General features: G+C 42.7%; 1 protein-coding gene across 1 annotated transcript; it reads left to right on the forward strand.

Moving 5' to 3' along the window:
- Positions 1-1,020: 1,020 nt before the first annotated feature.
- Positions 1,021-6,677, forward strand: gpx7 (glutathione peroxidase 7). Its single transcript, XM_069680262.1, has 3 exons — positions 1,021-1,163; positions 5,076-5,337; positions 6,193-6,677. The coding sequence occupies exons 1-3, from the start codon at positions 1,032-1,034 to the stop codon at positions 6,354-6,356; spliced, it is 558 nt and encodes a 185-aa protein (XP_069536363.1). The 5' UTR covers positions 1,021-1,031; the 3' UTR covers positions 6,357-6,677.
- The last annotated feature ends 9,825 nt before the right edge of the window (positions 6,678-16,502 follow it).

Below are 16,502 nucleotides of genomic sequence, written 5' to 3' on the forward strand. Positions count from 1 at the left end.
ATATTTTGGACCTTTCACCCTTTACTTTGTCTGTCTGTCTCAGTAAAGACAGTAGCCACCATTTTACTGTGTTAAAATATCTGAAGTCTGTCCTAAATTCTCACACAAATGAGACCCAGTTTGTGAGTGAAGGTTTTGTTCTGTATTTTTGGCTTGTGTTGATTTGTTTTCCTCCAGAAAAGAAGTAGGCCATGGTGTGCATTCCTTCATTTGCCTAATGAGCTCAGACTAAGAGGTGGAAACTTTGTTGTACACCTCGTCCTTCTTTATGTTTATTCAAAATAAAAGCTTGAGGCTGTTGGTCAATAATTGTGACTTAAAAAGGATTTTCAAAGCCTTTTCAATTCTTAAAAATCTCTGAGCCACTAAACTGTATTATACTTTTATTTTAGGCGTACATTTAAGTTGAAATGCCATTTAAGTCTTTGTCAAAATATAAAGCCGAAGCTGGACTGAAGTTAATATACTGTTTAACTGTTAATCAATGACTATTTATGTCAAGTAACCTGTAATAGTAAAGCAATTTGACAAGAAAGTAAAACGAGTGAGACTGATGAAAGGTTTTAATGATAAAGATACTCATACTAAGTGTCCTAATTATGAGATACTAAGTTAAAATTAAGACTTTCAAGTATAATATACTGACATACTAACTTAAAGTGTAGGGCCTACAAAATATAACAAAAAACAAGGGATAAAATACATAGTTGTATTATTTCCATATGTACAAGAAGGGTAGTCTCAATTTTTTTCTAGTAACTATTTCACAATTCTGACCTTTTTATTTTAGAGCAATACATTACATATATACTATCTTATATGCCAATTAAATCATTCTATTGAATTTTGACCTCTGTTTGCACCAGAAATTCTTAAATAAGGCTTTTATTTTGTAAGTTCCGGCTGATTCAGGAAGTCTTTTTCTTCCGGTCTGTAACTTGACTACCGGGACTGATGAGGAGGAGGAGGAGATCCGGAGGAGTTTGGAGAAGTTCCGTCGCTGTTGCGTTGGCAGTCTGAGTGTGTGAAAGATGCTTCCTGGAGCGTTTGCCGTGTTCCTGACTTTATTCACTCTCTCTGAGAGTAAACAAAAAGACTTTTATACTTTTAAAGTAGTAAACAGCAGAGGAAAGTTAGTGTCCCTGGAAAAATACCGAGGTTCGGTAAGTGGGACCGAAAAGCTGCACAATACTTCACGTTAAAGTTTAACATTATAACTTGGATGTTAGTCTATTTACTGCACCAAGACTCTGCATGTCAACCCGCTGCATGAATGAATGGTGCATGGGAATGTTTTTATTTTTACTTTTCCCTCTTAACATTTTGTTTGTAGATATAACCTAACTAACACAAACAGTTCTGCTGCGGATCAGACTCACTGTAGCCTGCTGGGGATGTCCCATCATGTAGCCCTGCTAGCCTACGTGGCAAGAGGCCTGCAGAGCACCCTTTTCATTCAAACAAGGTACGGATCACAGAACTAGCTTTAATCTGGAAACAATAGCTGATGTACTACCTGTTACGATTGCATACTTTGTTTACCTCGTTTTAGGTAGGGAATGAGACTGAACATATAAAAGGTCTTTTGCAAATAACTTACATTACCTGCACAGTTTTTCTATGAAAGGTAACACATGGCAGCAAAGGCAAGCCAAGTTTATTTATTTAGGACATTTCAGCAGGACCATTAAAAGTGCTTTACATAATACATCAAAAGCATCATGACAAATGACAAAGAAACACATTAAAAAGCAAAGTGAAGATAAAATATAAACAGCTAAAACAGAAGCTAAAATACAATACGACCGTTATTTAATATAAGAGTAATAGTTACAGTTTGGTGATAGATAAATGATTCAAGTAGTTATTAAAATACATTTATTAAAATAATTTAATAAAGCAAAGCAAAATCGAGAAAAACAACTGTATTAAATTGTGTGCAGCTCAGTATTCGTATGACTGTGGAGGAGCAATTTAATCTAACTTTTAAAACCTACATTTCATACCTGAAATTTTCTTTATTCATCTCTATTCTTCATTTCTTTATTCCTTGTTAAAAGTAAAAGGATGCTCCTAAACAACTTTTAATAAATGTTCAAAGCATTTAAGATCTATTTCACAGAGGGCTTCAGATTCTCACAAGCACTGCACCAATTTAAAGTATTTATGATTATACTGGTTTATATTTTAATCCATAAGGTTTTCAAAAACTTGACACTTCTGCATCAGGACACTAGATGTCAGCATAAGATCATGGGCTCATCATAGTGTCAGGCTGTGGCCTGGCTGACGGGAAATGAAATCAAAGAATGCATGTGCTTACTTGTTCAGCTGCTCTCCCATCCTTACTAACATACTCCACTATTTTCATGCAATGAACCCGCACACGTATGTCCCTGACCAATGAGCAACGATCTAATCAGACATACATCCTCTGATTTTCAAAGAAAGCTTAACTTTTCTTTTGTCTGAATCACCGTTTAGATTTTTTAGTGACATGATGAAATGAATGGTAATCAGTGGAAAAGCTAAAAGTTCCATCCATCATCCCATTTTCCTCCGCTTAGCTGGGGTGGGGTCGCGGTGGCAATGGGCTAAGCAAGTTAGCCAAGACGTTCTAGCTCCTCGTGGGCGATAATCCCTCCAGCGAGCTCTAGGTCTACCTGAGGTTGTCCTCCCAGTTGGACGTGTGCGGAAAACCTCCACAGGGAGGCACCCAGGAGGCATCCTAATCAGATGCCTGAACCACTTCAACTGGCTGCATTTGATGTGAAGGAGTAGCCACTCTACTCTGAGCTCCCTCCGGATGTCTGAGCTCGTCACCTTATCTCTAAGGCTGAGTCCAGGCACCCTGCAAAGTAAACTCATTTCGGCCGCATGTATCCACGATCTGCTGGCAATGGATGACATGCCTATAACAAACAGGAAAAACGGTCAAATTAGCAGGTATCTTTAACAAATATACCAATAATCCATACAACTACTAAAGGTAGAATTGAATATAAACAAAATGACAGTGTCAAATATGATGAAAAATGTATATTACCTGCTTACACTGTGGCGTACTGACTACAGCAAACCAGTCTTTCTCTTGTAGTTGACAGCTGGGCTACAACGACAGGAAGTGGAACTTTTTTTTTTTTTAAATACCGTAGCCGTCCCTTTATACAATAATACAGATACAATCTCGAAGATTTCAATTTCATGCTCTTTCAATTTCGCCACCCACAGGCGATAATCAGTAATTTGTCATGGTTCTTACTCTTGATCTTCCTCGCCTTTGTTTGTAGTCTGACTTAATCTGACTGAAGGCTCAGTCACCATTGTGTTACCTCATTCGGTGATAGATAGTGGCTAAAAATATATTTATTTAAATGAAATAGTTTGAGATTGTTAAGTCCCTATTCTTCCGGTCACCACAAAAAAGCTCATGACCACAGGTGAGGGTTGGAACCTAGATCAACTGGTAAAATGAGAGCATCGCCTTATGGGTCAGCTCCTTCTTCACCACGACGGGCCGGTACAATGCCCACAATACTGCTTATGCATTAAGGATAAAGCAGGATAAGACGAGTCATTGAAGAGTTGCTACCACAGTGACAGGCAGTATATAGACGTAGGCCTAATGCACATCCACACTGTTGTCCAGATACTGTCACTTTTGGCGACAGCTAAAATGCTGACTTAGATTAGCTTCAGGAAGTGGGTTCGCAAACAAATGGGTGACTTAACAGTTATAACGTCCACTTCCTTTACACAGAATTATATTAACCTCTGCACCTTTTTGTACCTGTTTTAAAAGTGAAAATGCTAAACTTAATAGCAGCAGAAGAATCTTGGTTTAGCTAATCCATGGTTGTTTAACTAGTGGTTGAAGAAGTGTACATGTACTTTGGTAAAAGCAGACATACAGGAATATAAAAATACTGTTGTCAAAATGTTAAATCCCTCCAGGAAAAAAGGCACTTATGTAAAAGTGCAGAAGTGTGAGCAGCAAACTGTTTTTAAAGTATCAAGTACTTGCATGACTGATATTTTATTATGGCTCACATTACTAGATTGTTAATAGTGATAAATCTGTGCAAAGTTAGAATTCATGATGTAACCTACTATAACACACTCAATGTACAGTCAGGTTAGCCCAGTGGTTCCCAACCTTGGGGTTAGGCCCCTCCAAAGAATCACATGTTATATCAGAGGGGTCTTAAGATGGTAAATGAAGCAGAGAGAATAAAATACAAATCTGGAATTTTGACTGAGAATTTTGCCGTGTGTGAATTATTGGCCAATATGAAACTTTTTGGGCCCTCAGAAGTAAATTACATGAAATTATGTGAGAGGTTTAGAGGGGATCTTAAGCAGGACCACATGCCCTTTTTTAAGAGAGGTATTGTCTGTCACTGTGGTTAACTTATCACACAGCTGCAGTGGTTTGTAAGCGTGTGCCAGAGTGCCAGTATCCCTGTTTTTTGTTAAATACAGACCCATTAGGTGCGAAAACGCTGGTTTAATCATTAACTTGTGTTGTATTTTTTAAGCTATTTATATTCTCCTTTATAGAATAATATATACTACCAAATAATTTTACTTGAGTACTTGAGTACATTTTTCCAGGTATTGTCAGTCATTGTGTTTAACTTCTCACGCAGCTGTAATAGTGCCAAGAATGTGCCAGGGTGTATCAGTACACGATGTCATCGCTGCAGGGTATGATTGTGACACAGCATACTTCTTACCACACCTGGACGTGAAACAGCCTTGCAAAATGTCACCAGGAGGAAATCACCTGTCTAACTCACTGATCTCTCGGTATTTAATTAATTTAAGGGATAATAACGGATGCGATTTTAGGCACAAAAGGCTTAGATGGGCCCTGCTATCGGAATACAAAATATCTCCTGTGCTCCATTTTATCTACATTCATATCTGAGACAAACACGACCTAACAAAGCTAGCAAATTCTTTGAACAGAGCTTGTTCTGTATCTCTTTTATCATTTAGGGATGTGGACAGTTGGACTCCTGATTTGACTGTCAGGATTTCAACTGTTTTACCATGTGCTACTCTGCCTTTAGGTGTCCCTGGTGGTGAACGTAGCCAGTGAATGTGGCTTCACCGAGGAGCACTACAAAGACCTGCAGCAGCTCCAGCGGGACTTTGGGCCATATCACTTCAATGTGCTGGCCTTCCCCTGTAACCAATTTGGGCAGCAGGAGCCGGGCAGTGACAAGGAGATCGACAGCTTCGTGCGCAGAGTCTACGGAGTCTCCTTCCCTCTGTTCAGTAAAATCGCTGTCGTCGGAACTGGAACCAACAATGTGTACAAGTACCTCGTAGGTAAATGATCTGCAATGTTGTAGGTTCACAGGTGTGAGTTTCTTCCTGTATCAGACGTAGATGTTTTCTTTCCTTTTCTCCTTTCCTTTTGATGAACAGGTTTCTACACAGTGCAACCTGTCCCATCAGTGTATGAAAAATGTTAAAAATTCAAAAATTACATCAAACAGAACATCGACTATAATCAGTACATTTCATACTGAAATCATTTACAGTGTTAAAGGGTAATTCCGTTTCTTAATTTTTTTCCGCACATTTTTCCTAAATGACAAGTGCAAAAAGTTTTGGAGGTTCTCCAGGAGATTGTGTAAGCCAGGCACCGAGAAACAGGTTTTAATGGCAGCAAAGTCATCCCTGTGGCCAAATGTGGCTGAATCAAAGTACGTCCACTAAAAGTGCTTACTTATGCCACTGACAGGCTTAAATTTTTTATTTTATCGTATGACAACATTGCAGAAAGGATCACATTTATGAAAAAGTAAAATGCTTTTTTCTTAAATCCAGAAAGAGCCGTCACATTGCTCTCTTCAGAGCCAACGGAGGCAGTTAGTTTACCTTGCTGAACACAGGAGTTGCTTGTCTACCACTGAAGCAATCTACTGGAGCAATCCAAATGTTTTTGTACCTAGTCGCTATTTAAATAAAATATGCCCAAAAATATGCCCAAAAAATAGGGTCCAATAGGATGTTTAGAAACAGCTTTGTACAATCCTTAAAACAAAAAGACATTTGGAAGAACTGAAGAGAGAAAGGTGGTGTTATGGGTGGAAACCAGAATGGAAAACACTCTAATGGACACTGTTGTGTGAGAGAGATTTTAAATCGTGGAAGCTTTTCTTGTGTCTTTTTCTGCAGAGTCCTCTGGAAAGGAACCTGACTGGAACTTCTGGAAGTATCTCATTGATGTAAACGGCAAAGTGGTGGATGCATGGGGACCTAAAGTTTCTGTCAAAGAACTCCGACCAAAAGTAGCTGAAATGGTGCGGCAGATAATCTTAAAGAAGAAAGAGGAGCTTTAACATCCTGTGAAAAAGCCTTTACTACACAGTGTACAGTGTTCTGCAGTATGACAATTCATTAGTACATTAAACCAAAAGGATGAACCAAACACATTTAATTAACTCACAGAATGAAAGCAAATTGTACTTGCTTTTTGGAAGCACTGACAAGACACCACTATGTTTTAAAATTTAACATCCAGTGTTAAATCAGGTGTAAGACATTATAAACTGCAACCTTAAGCCAAAGAGCTCCTCTTTCCCTATGTTTTAGTCATGTGGTGTTGTTTCATGTTTTTTATCCGTTCTGGTCTGTGGAATAAACCTTTACTGTAAAGAAAATATGTTCACGTTCATTTTTAAATGTACAGAATACTTATGTTTTAACTCAGGGAGAGTTCACAATTCAGTACTTCAGTACTGGTTTTAACAGCGTTCATGCATCTTGTCATGCTCTCCACCACTGTCTGTCACAGTGCTACGTTGCATACTGGACACATATCAATGTGAATTTGGCCAATCAGCGCCGTAGAAAATAATAGCCTTCGGGTAAATTCAGTTAGTCTCGGTGGTTGAAGTCTGATCAGTCTATGAGTGATTGAAATGACAATGATGGACGCTGACACCGCAAACAACTCTGTACGCTCTCTTCTTCAAAATCCGTTGAAGTGAAAAATAATTTTTCACTAATGTAATATCAGTGTCATCGCAATTAGTAGACGTTTTTACATTTTTTAACAATATCTAAAATGTCTTTCTCGTTCACTGCTGTAAGAAACATTGAGCTGGGATTTCTATCTATCATAATATCAGTCCTTTCTTCAGATGTCACTGGATCAGGGATGGTTCCTGTTAGGTTAGGTCCAACACTTACAAAGAATGTATTGAAGCTGTTGACCACATCATTCATATTATAATTTTCATTATGGCTATCAATAAAATTCTTAGGGTAACTTATTTGTCTTGAACCATTTCTTATAATACTGCTTAGTATGCTCCATATTCCTTTAATATTGTTTTTGTTATTAGTATTATCTTTATATTTATTTTCTGTTTCTTTGGTTCTCTGTTTTATGAAATCTCTGTAAAGTGTATTTTTCTTTTTGCAGGCATTACGTAATCTCTTTGTGATCCATGGACAATCTGTAAACTCAGCCAAACAGGTGGAGTTTGAACGTGGTGTAAGGTCTTCTTTCAAACTTAAGGTTTGCAAGGTTTGCAGGTTAATTAAAGATTTAGACATTTTTAGCTGCTTGAAAAGCAATACTTACTATTTTTTATAATGATTTAGGCAGGATTTAGTTAAGGGCAGTCTTTATGAGAGAAAACAGTGAATCTAAATCTATGTTACTGTCAAGGTTGAAAGTTTCTTAGGTTCTGTGATATGAAATGAAATATGTTAAACACATTGACTGTGGCTAATTTATATGCATTATAAATACTACATTTCTGTTCACCATAAACCACTTAAGATAGGATAAACTTAAGTTATAAATTCTGTGCTCGCACAGTTTAATCATGTGCTGTGTCACTGTGTGCTTTGCCACTGTCTGTACCACAATTACAGGTTTCACCACTGCGAAAAACACATTTCTACAAAACTGTCAAACTGTTTGGTCATTTTGGCCTTTTGGGGGAAAAAAGCAGATGAGCGTATAAGTGATGCCATGTCAAGCATAGGGAAAGCTTTATTTAACAGGCAATTACATATGCAGTTCACGTAATGGAATTACACTACTATCATTAATGTGATAAAGCAAAGAATACAACACAAAAACAATGTAAATAATTATATTAATAGAAAATATAGATATAGATAAGTACAATTAGATGTGGATGATCAATATGTGACAACAGAAAAATAAATTGCAATTAAATTAGAAGTTAAATTAAGCATTTTTTCCACTTTATGTGATTTAGTACACCATTGCAATATTATATCCTAATAGGCAAGAGGAGGGTGCTGTATTTTCATGTAACTGCACCGCTCAAATGAACCTCATCCTCATTATTAAATAATCAAAAGGTAAGTTTTTATTGTACATTTTGAAAGAAAAAAGTGCTCCCTTGTGTCTTGTCTATTACATTGCAGCCCTTATGTGTCCCACTTCAGCTTAATTCAGAGTACATCTTCAAGATTTTTATTTTTTTTTTCATTATTATATGATGTTTTATTTACCCTTGTAACTGCCCAACTAAAGATGGGAGTGTACAGTTTACACAAATCCAGGCCCTAAAAACCCTTTTAGAGCCCTTCTGGTGGCTTTATCGGCGCATCGTCCCTGATTTTTCTGTGTACTAAATAAGGGTAAATATGAGGAGTCCAAGCAGCAGAGTAATCATACCCTGCCTGACAAAGCAGGCATCACTGGCAGTTGTAGCAGCTACAGTTTCTTGGTTCGAGGTGATTGTATTTGTAGTTGGGGTAGAAATCGTTGTAGTTGTTGCAGCGTCAGTTCTTATCTTTTCGAAAGGATTTATTGTGCTGGCTGTTGTAGGTGGGGTAATGGTCGTTGTTTTTAGGGCTGCTATTGTTGTTGGATCAGCAGTTATTGAAGCAGTTGTTATAGGTGTTATGGCAGCAGTTGTTGGGGCAAGGGTCGTTGTTGCTGTTTGAATAGTTGTCGTGGGGGCAGAGGGAATTGATGTTGGGGTTGCAGTTGTTATTGCTGATGCATTTTTTGGCGGGGAAGAGTTTTTTGCTGTTTGGGAAACTATTGTTTTTCTTGGGGGAGTGATTATTCCTGCCAGGGACCAGTTTTTATGTGGGGTTTTGGTTCTTGTTTCACTTTTAACAATATCTTTTGTCGTGGCAATGTTTAATGCCATTGCAGCAGTTGTCCTTCGGGAAGCAGTTGATGTTCCCAAACCACTACTACTTTTATCCCTTTTTGTTGGTATTGAAGTAGATGTCGAGAAAGAAGTTGTTGTGGCATCTGCACTTGTCATCGGGGCTGTAGCTGTTGTTATTGGGGTACCAGTAGTTGTTGGGGAAGCAAGTTTCGTTGTTAGGGCAGCAGTCATTGAGAGAGCAGTTGTCAGATCAGCAGGTGAGGTAAATTGAGCATTGATTGTTTTTGCCAGGGCAACAGTTGTCATGTCAGCAGCAGTTGTTGTCATTGGGGCAGGAGATTTTCTCTTTTCTGCTGCAGCTGTTTTTAGGGTAGCTGTTGATGTTGTATGGAGAGTGGTTGTTGTTTCCAGTACAGCAGATGTTGTTAGGGCAGTGGTTCTTGCTGCCATAGTAGCATTTTTGTTTCCGGCAGCTGTGGTTGTCTTTGGGGCAGCAATGGTTGATGTAGTTGGGATAATGGTTGTTGTCATTGCAGAAGAAAATGTTTTGGTAGCGACAGTTGTTATTGGTTCAGCAGTTGTCAGGGAAGTAGTTCTCATGGTATGGGATGTGGTTGGTGTGTCCAAGACACCAGTGGTTTGCGTGGGAGCAGTAGTTGTTATCAAGACAGCAGTCATTGTTGGCGATACAGTTGTTGTCATTGGGGCATCTGTTGTTGATTCCAGGACAAAATCCGTCATTGGTGCAGTGGTTGTTGCCACTGGAACTCCAGAAATTGAAATTGTTTCAGGGGTGCTAGTTTTTATATCTGGGGAAGCAGTACTTTTCATATGGACAGCAGTTCTTGTTTTGGCTGAAGTTGTTGGGCCAGTTGTTGTTGTCGTCTTCACGTTGGCTGTCAATGTTTTTTGTGAAGCTGTTGTTGTAGAAGTTGTTATTGCTGCAGCAGTTGTTGGGGCCATAGTTGTTGAGGTGACAGCAGCAGTGTCCAATGAAGCGGTTGTCGATGTTGGGTGAGCAGATGTAGTTGTTGACAGACCAGCCATTGTCATTTGGGCAGTGGTTCTGGCTGCCACGGTAGCATGATTCTTAGTGGCAGCTTTGGTTGTCTTATCATCAGCAGTAGTTTTTGTAGTTAGGGTAGCAGTTGTCATCGCAGAAGTGGTTGTTGACATTTTGGCAGTAGATGTTATTGGTTCAGCGGTTGTAAGGGAAGTGATTGTCGTGTGGGATGTGATTGATGTGTCCAAGAAACCAGCTGTTTTTTCCAGAGCAGTAGTTGTTATTACGACAGCAGTTATTGTTGGGGAAGCAGTTGTTGGGGCTGCTGTTGTTGATGCCAAGACAGACATCATTGGTGCAGTGGTTGTTGTCAGGGTTGTGCTCTTTGAGGCAGGGCATTTTGTTCTCAGGATAGAAATTTGTTTGGAGGAAGTGGTTGTTGTCACCGGGGAAGCAGTAATTTTCATATGGACAGCAGTTGTGTTGGCTGCAGTTGTTGGACCAGTTGTTGTTGTCTTTAGGATGGATGTCAATGTTTTTTGTGAAGCTGTTGTTATTGCTGAAGTTGTTGTCATTGCTTCAGCATTTGTTATTGGGGCCATAATTGTTGTTGTTGGGGTGAAAGCAGTAGTGTCCAAGGAAGTGGTTGTCAACGTTTGGGGAGCAGTTGTTTTGGTTGTTGAAGTTCGGGAAGTTGTTGTTGTTGGAGAAGAAGTAGTTTTTGTTGCCATAGCACTAGTTGTTGTAGGCAGGGTCATAGACTTTAAGGCAGTGCATTTTGCTCTCAGGATAGGTCTTGTTTTCACGTTGGCAGGAGTAGTTGTTTGGTCTGCAGTAGCTGTTGTTGGATCAGAAGTTGTTGTCTTTGGGGCTATGGTAGTTGTTGTTGCAGTAGCAGCTTTTTTTGTTGATAAAGCAGTGGTTGCTGTTGGGGATGTGGTTGTTGTTGTTTGGGCAGTGGCTGTTGTAGTTGGGAAAGTTGTTGTTGTTGCCATAGCAGTAGTTGTGTTCTTCAGGGCCATAGACTTTAAGGCAGTGCATTTTGTTCTCAGGCCAGATGTTGTTTGGGGAACAACAGTTTTTGTCATTAGGGAAGCAATAGTTTTTGTTTGGGCAGCAGTATTTGTTTCCAGGACAAAATCTGTCATGGTTGTTGTATCTTGACTTGTGGTAATAGATTTTTGGAATATGGTTGTTGCTGGAGATGTAGTTGTTGTCACTGGGGATGTGGTTGTTGTTGGGGTAATGGCTGTAGCTGGTGAAGTTGTTGTTGGAGCAAAATTCGTTGTGGTTGCCATAGCAGTAGTTGTTGTCTTCAGGGTCATAGACTTTAAGGCAGTGCATTTTGTTCTCAGGATAGGTTTTGTTTTCACGTTGGCAGGAGTAGTTGTTTGGTCTGCAGTAGCTGTTGTTGGATCAGAAGTTGTTGTCTTTGGTACTATAGTAGTTGTTGTTGCAGTTGCAGCTTTTGTTGTTGATAAAGCAGTGGTTGCTGTTGGGGATACACTAGTTGTTGTAGGTGCATCGGTTGATGTAGGGGATGTTGTTGTTGCTGTTTGGGATGCAACTGTTGTTGTTGGGGCAGCAGTGCTCTTTGTTTGGGAAGCTGTTGTTGTTGTTTGGGCTGCAGCTGTTGTTGTTGGGGCAGCAGTGCTTGTTGTAGGGGCAGTCGTTGTTGTTTCGGCAGCATTTGCAGTTGGGGAAGCAGTAGTAGCAGGAGCATCAGTGCTTGTTCTATGGGCAGCTTTAGGTGTTGTAGGGGCAGCAGTGCTTGTTATCAGGAAAGCCGTTGTTGTTGTTTGGGCTGCAGTTGTTGTTGTTGGGGCAGCAGTGCTGGTTGTCGGGGAAGTTGTTGTTGTTGCTTGGGCTGCAATAGTCGTTGTTGTTCTAGCAGCTGTTGTTTTTTGTGCATCAGTGCTTGTTGTAGGGCTTGTTGTTGTTGTTGCTTGGGCTGTAATAGTTGTTGTTGGAGCAACTGTTGTTGGGGCAGCAGTGCTTGTAGTAAGGGCTGCGGCTGTTGTTGTTATTGGGGCAGCAGTACTTGTAGTAAGGGCTGCAGCTGTTGTTGTTTGGGCAGCTGTGCTTTTTGTAGGGGCAGTCGTTGTTGTTGCTTGGGCTGCAGTAGTTGTTGGGGCAGCACCTGTTGTTGTTGGGGCAGCAGTGCTTGTTGTATGGGCAGTTTTAGTTGTTGTAGGGGCAGCAGTGCTTGTTGCCAGGGAAGCTGTTGTGGTTGTTTGGGCTACAGCTGTTGTTGTGGGGGCAGCAGTGGTGGTTTTAGAAGCAGTCGTTGTTGTTGCTTGGGCTGTAATAGTCGTTGTTGGAGCAGCTGTTGTTGTTGGGCCAGCAGTGCTTGTTGTCGGGGAAGTTGTGGTTGTTTGGGCTGCAGCTGTTGTTGTTGGGGCAGCAGTGGTGGTTTTAGGAGCAGTCGTTGTTGTTGCTTGGGCTGTAATAGTTGTTCGAGCAACTGCTGTTGGGGCACCAGTGCTTGTAGTAAGGGCTGCAGCTGTTGTTGTTGTTGGGGCAGCAGTACTTGTAGTAAAGGCTGCAGCTGTTGTTGTTGGGGCAGCTGTGCTTGTTGTAGGGGCAGTCGTTGTTGTTGCTTGTGCTGCAGTAGTTGTTGGGGCAGCAGTGCTTGTTGTATGGGCAGTTTTAGTTGTTGAAGGGGCAGCAGTGCTTGTTGCCAGGGAAGCTGTTGTAGTAGTTTGGGCTGCAGCTGTTGTCGTTCGAGCAGCAGTAGTTGTTCGAGCAGCTGTTGTTGTTGGGGCAGCTGTTGTTGTTGGGCCAGCAGTGCTTGTTGTAGGGGCAGTTGTTGTTGATACTTGGGCTGCAATAGTCGTTGTTGTTCTAGCAGCTGTTGTTTTTTGTGCATCAGTGCTTGTTGTAGGGCTTGTTGTTGTTGTTGCTTGGGCTGTAATAGTTGTTGTTGGGGCAGCAGTGCTTGTAGTAAGGGCTGCAGCTGTTGTTGTTGTTGGGGCAGCAGTACTTGTAGAAAGGGATGCAGCCATTGTTGTTGGGGCAGCCGTGCTTGGTTTAGGGGCAGTCGTTGTTGTTGCTTGGGCTGCAGTAGTTGTTGGGGCAGCAGTGCTTTTTGTATGGGCAGTTTTAGTTGTTGTTGGGGCAGCAGTGCTTGTTGTAGGGCCAGTTGTTGTTGTTGCTTGGGCTGTAATAGTCATTGTTGGAGCAGCTGTTTTTGTTGGGCCAGCAGTGCTTGTTGTCGGGGCAGCTGTGGTTGTTTGGGCTGCAGCTGTTGTTGTCGGGGCAGCAGTGGTGGTTTTAGGAGCAGTCGTTGTTGTTGCTTGGGCTGTAATAGTCGTTGTTGCAGCAGCTCTTGTTGTTGGGGCAGCAGTGCTTGTTGTAGGGGTAGTTGTTGTTGTTGCTTGGGCTGTAATAGTTGTTGATGGAGGAACTGTTGTTGGGGCAGCAGCGCTTGAAGCAAGGGCTGCAGCTGTTGTTGTTTGGGCAGCAGTGCTTGTTGTAGGGGCAGTCGTTGTTGTTGCTTGGGCTGCAGTAGTTGTTGGGGCAGCAGTGCTTGTTGTATGGGCAGTTTTAGTTGTTGTAGGGGCAGCAGTGCTTGTTGCCAGGGAAGCTGTTGTAGTAGATTGGGCAGCAGTACTTGTAGTAAGGGCTGCAGCCATTGTTGTTGGGGCAGCTGTGCTTGCTGTAGGGGCAGTCGTTGTTGTTGCTTGGGCTGCAGTAGTTGTTGGGGCAGCAGTGCTTTTTGTATGGGCAATTTTAGTTGTTGTTGGGGCAGCAGTGCTTGTTGTCAGGGAAGCCGTTGTTGTTGTTTGGGCTGCAGCTCTTGTTGTTGGGGCAGCAGTGCTTGTTGTAGGGCCAGTTGTTGTTGTTACTTGGGCTGTAATAGTCGTTGTTGGAGCAGCTGTTTTTGTTGGGCCAGCAGTGCTTGTTGTCGGGGCAGCTATGGTTGCTTGGGCTGCAGCTGTTGTTGTCGGGGCAGCAGTGGTGGTTTTAGGAGCAGTCGTTGTTGTTGCTTGGGCTGTAATAGTCGTTGTTGCAGCAGCTCTTGTTGTTGGGGCAGCAGTGCTTGTTGTAGGGGTAGTTGTTGTTGTTGGTTGGTTTGCAATAGTAGTTGTTGGGGCAGCAGCTGTTGTTGTTGGGGCAGCAGTGCTTGTTGTAGGGGTAGTTGTTGTTGTTGGTTGGTTTGCAATAGTAGTTGTAAGGGCTGCAGCTGTTGTTGTTTGGGGAGCAGTGCTTGTTGTAGGGGCAGTCGTTCTTGTTGCTTGGGCTGCAGTAGTTGTTGGGGCAGCACCTGTTGTTGTTAGGGCAGCAGTGCTTGTTGCCAGGGAAGCTGTTGTAGTAGTTTGGGCGGCAGCTGTTGTTGTTCGAGCAGCAGTAGTTGTTCGAGCAGCTTTTGTTGTTGGGGTAGTTGTTGTTGTTGGGCCAGCAGTGATTGTTGTAGTGGCAGTCGTTGTTGTCGCTTGGGCTGCAATAGTCGTTGTTGTTCTAGCAGCTGTTATTTTTTGTGCATCAGTGCTTGTTGTAGGGCTTGTTGTTGTTGTTGCTTGGGCTGTAATCGTTGCTGTTGGAGCAACTGTTGTTGGGGCAGCAGTGCTTGTAGTAAGGGCTGCAGCTGTTGTTGTTGGGGCAGCTTTGCTTGTTGTAGGGGCAGTCGTTGTTGTTGCTTGGGCTGCAGTAGTTGTTGGGGCAGGAGCTGTTGTTGTTGGGGCAGCAGTGCTTGTTGTATGGGCAGTTTTAGTTGTTGTAGGGGCAGCAGTGCTTGTTGCCAGGGAAGCTGTTGTAGTAGTTTGGGCAGCAGTACTTGTAGTAAGGGCTGCAGCCATTGTTGTTGGGGCAGCTGTGCTTATTGTAGGGGCAGTCGTTGTTGTTGCTTGGGCTGCAGTAGTTGTTGGGGCAGCAGTGCTTTTTGTATGGGCAGTTTTAGTTGTTGTTGGGGCAGCAGTGCTTGTTGTCAGGGAAGCTGTTGTTGTTGTTGGGGCTGCAGCTCTTGTTGTTGGGGCAGCAGTGGTTGTTGTAGGGCCAGTTGTTGTTGTTGCTTGGGCTGCAATAGTCGTGGTTGGAGCAACTGTTGTTGTTGGGGCAGCAGCTGTTGTTGTTGGGACAGCAGTGGTGGTTGTAGGGCCAGTCGTTGTTGTTGCTTGGGCTGTAATAGTCGTTGTTGGAGCAGCTGTTGTTGTTGGGACAGCAGTGGTTGTTGTAGAGGCAGTCGTTGTTGTTGCTTGGGCTGCAGTAGCTACTGGGGAAGCACCTGTTGTTGTTGGGGCCGCAGTTCTTGTTGTTGGAGCAGTTTTAGTTGTTTTAGGGGCAGCAGTGCTTGTTGCCAGGGAAACTGTTGTTGTAGTTTGGGCAGCAGCTGTTGTTGTTGGGGCTGCACCTGTTGTTGTTGGGGCAGCAGTGCTTGTAGTAAGGGCAGCAGTAGTTGTTGTTGGGGCAGCAGCTGTTGTTGTTGGGGTAGCAGTGCTTGTAGTAAGGGCAGCAGTAGTTGTTGTTGGGGCAGCAGTGCTTGTCGTATGGGCAGTTTCACTTGTTGTAGGGGCAGCAGTGCTTATTGCCAGTGAAACTGTTGTTGTAGTTTGGGCAGCAGCTGTTGTTGTTGGGGCTGCACCTGTTGTTGTTGGGGCAGCAGTGCTTGTCGTAAGGGCAGCAGTAGTTGTTGTTTTTTGGGCTGCAGCTGTTGTTCTTGGGACAGCAGTGGAGGTTGTAGGGCCAGTCGTTGTTGTTGCTTGGGCTGTAATAGTCGTTGTTTGAGCAGCTGTTGTTGTTGTGCCAGCAGTGCTTGTTGTCGGGGCAGCTGTGGTTGCTTGGGCTGCAGAATTTGTTATTCGAGCAGCTGTTGTTGTTGGGGCAGCAGTGCTTGTTGTTGGGGCAGCACCTGTTGTTGTTGGGGCAGCAGTGCTTGTTGTAGGGGAAGTCGTTGTTGTTGCTTGGGCTGCAGTAGTTTTTGGGGCAGCAGCTGTTGTTGTTGGGGCAGCACCTGTTGTTGTTGGGGCATCATTGCCTGTTGTATGGGCAGTTTTAGTTGTTGTAGGGGCAGCAGTGCTTGTTGCCAAGGAAGCTGTTGTTGTAGTTTGGGCAGCAGGTGTTGTTGTTGGGGCTCCACCTGTTGTTGTTGGGGCAGCAGTGCTTGTAGTAAGGGCAGCAGTAGTTGTTGTTGGGGCAGCAGCTGTTGTTGTTGGGGTAGCAGTGCTTGTAGTAAGGGCAGCAGTAGTTGTTGTTGGGGCAGCAGCTGTTGTTGTTGGGGTAGCAGTGCTTGTAGTAAGGGAAGCAGTAGTTGTTGTTGGGGCAGCAGTGCTTGTTGTATGGGCAGTTTCACTTGTTGTAGGGGCAGCAGTGCTTGTTGCCAGGGAAGCTGTTGTTGTAGTTTGGGCAGCAGCTGTTGTTGTTGGGGCTGCACC

The sequence above is a fragment of the Semicossyphus pulcher genome, unplaced genomic scaffold (genome assembly GCF_022749685.1).
Source record: "Semicossyphus pulcher isolate SPU_LCO1_2020_fin unplaced genomic scaffold, fSemPul1.0.p SCAF_4, whole genome shotgun sequence".
NCBI lineage: Eukaryota > Metazoa > Chordata > Actinopteri > Labriformes > Labridae > Semicossyphus > Semicossyphus pulcher.

What these genes read in the sequence shown, in the direction of transcription:
- gpx7 (XM_069680262.1), top strand. Translation starts at nt 1,032, where the DNA reads ATGCTTCCTGGAGCGTTTGCCGTGTTCCTGACTTTATTCACTCTCTCT. An exon ending in TGGAAAAATACCGAGGTTCG is followed by an intron (nt 1,164 to 5,075) that starts GTAAGTGGGACC and finishes CTCTGCCTTTAG; the next exon opens with GTGTCCCTGGTGGTGAACGT. An exon ending in TGTGTACAAGTACCTCGTAG is followed by an intron (nt 5,338 to 6,192) that starts GTAAATGATCTG and finishes CTTTTTCTGCAG; the next exon opens with AGTCCTCTGGAAAGGAACCT.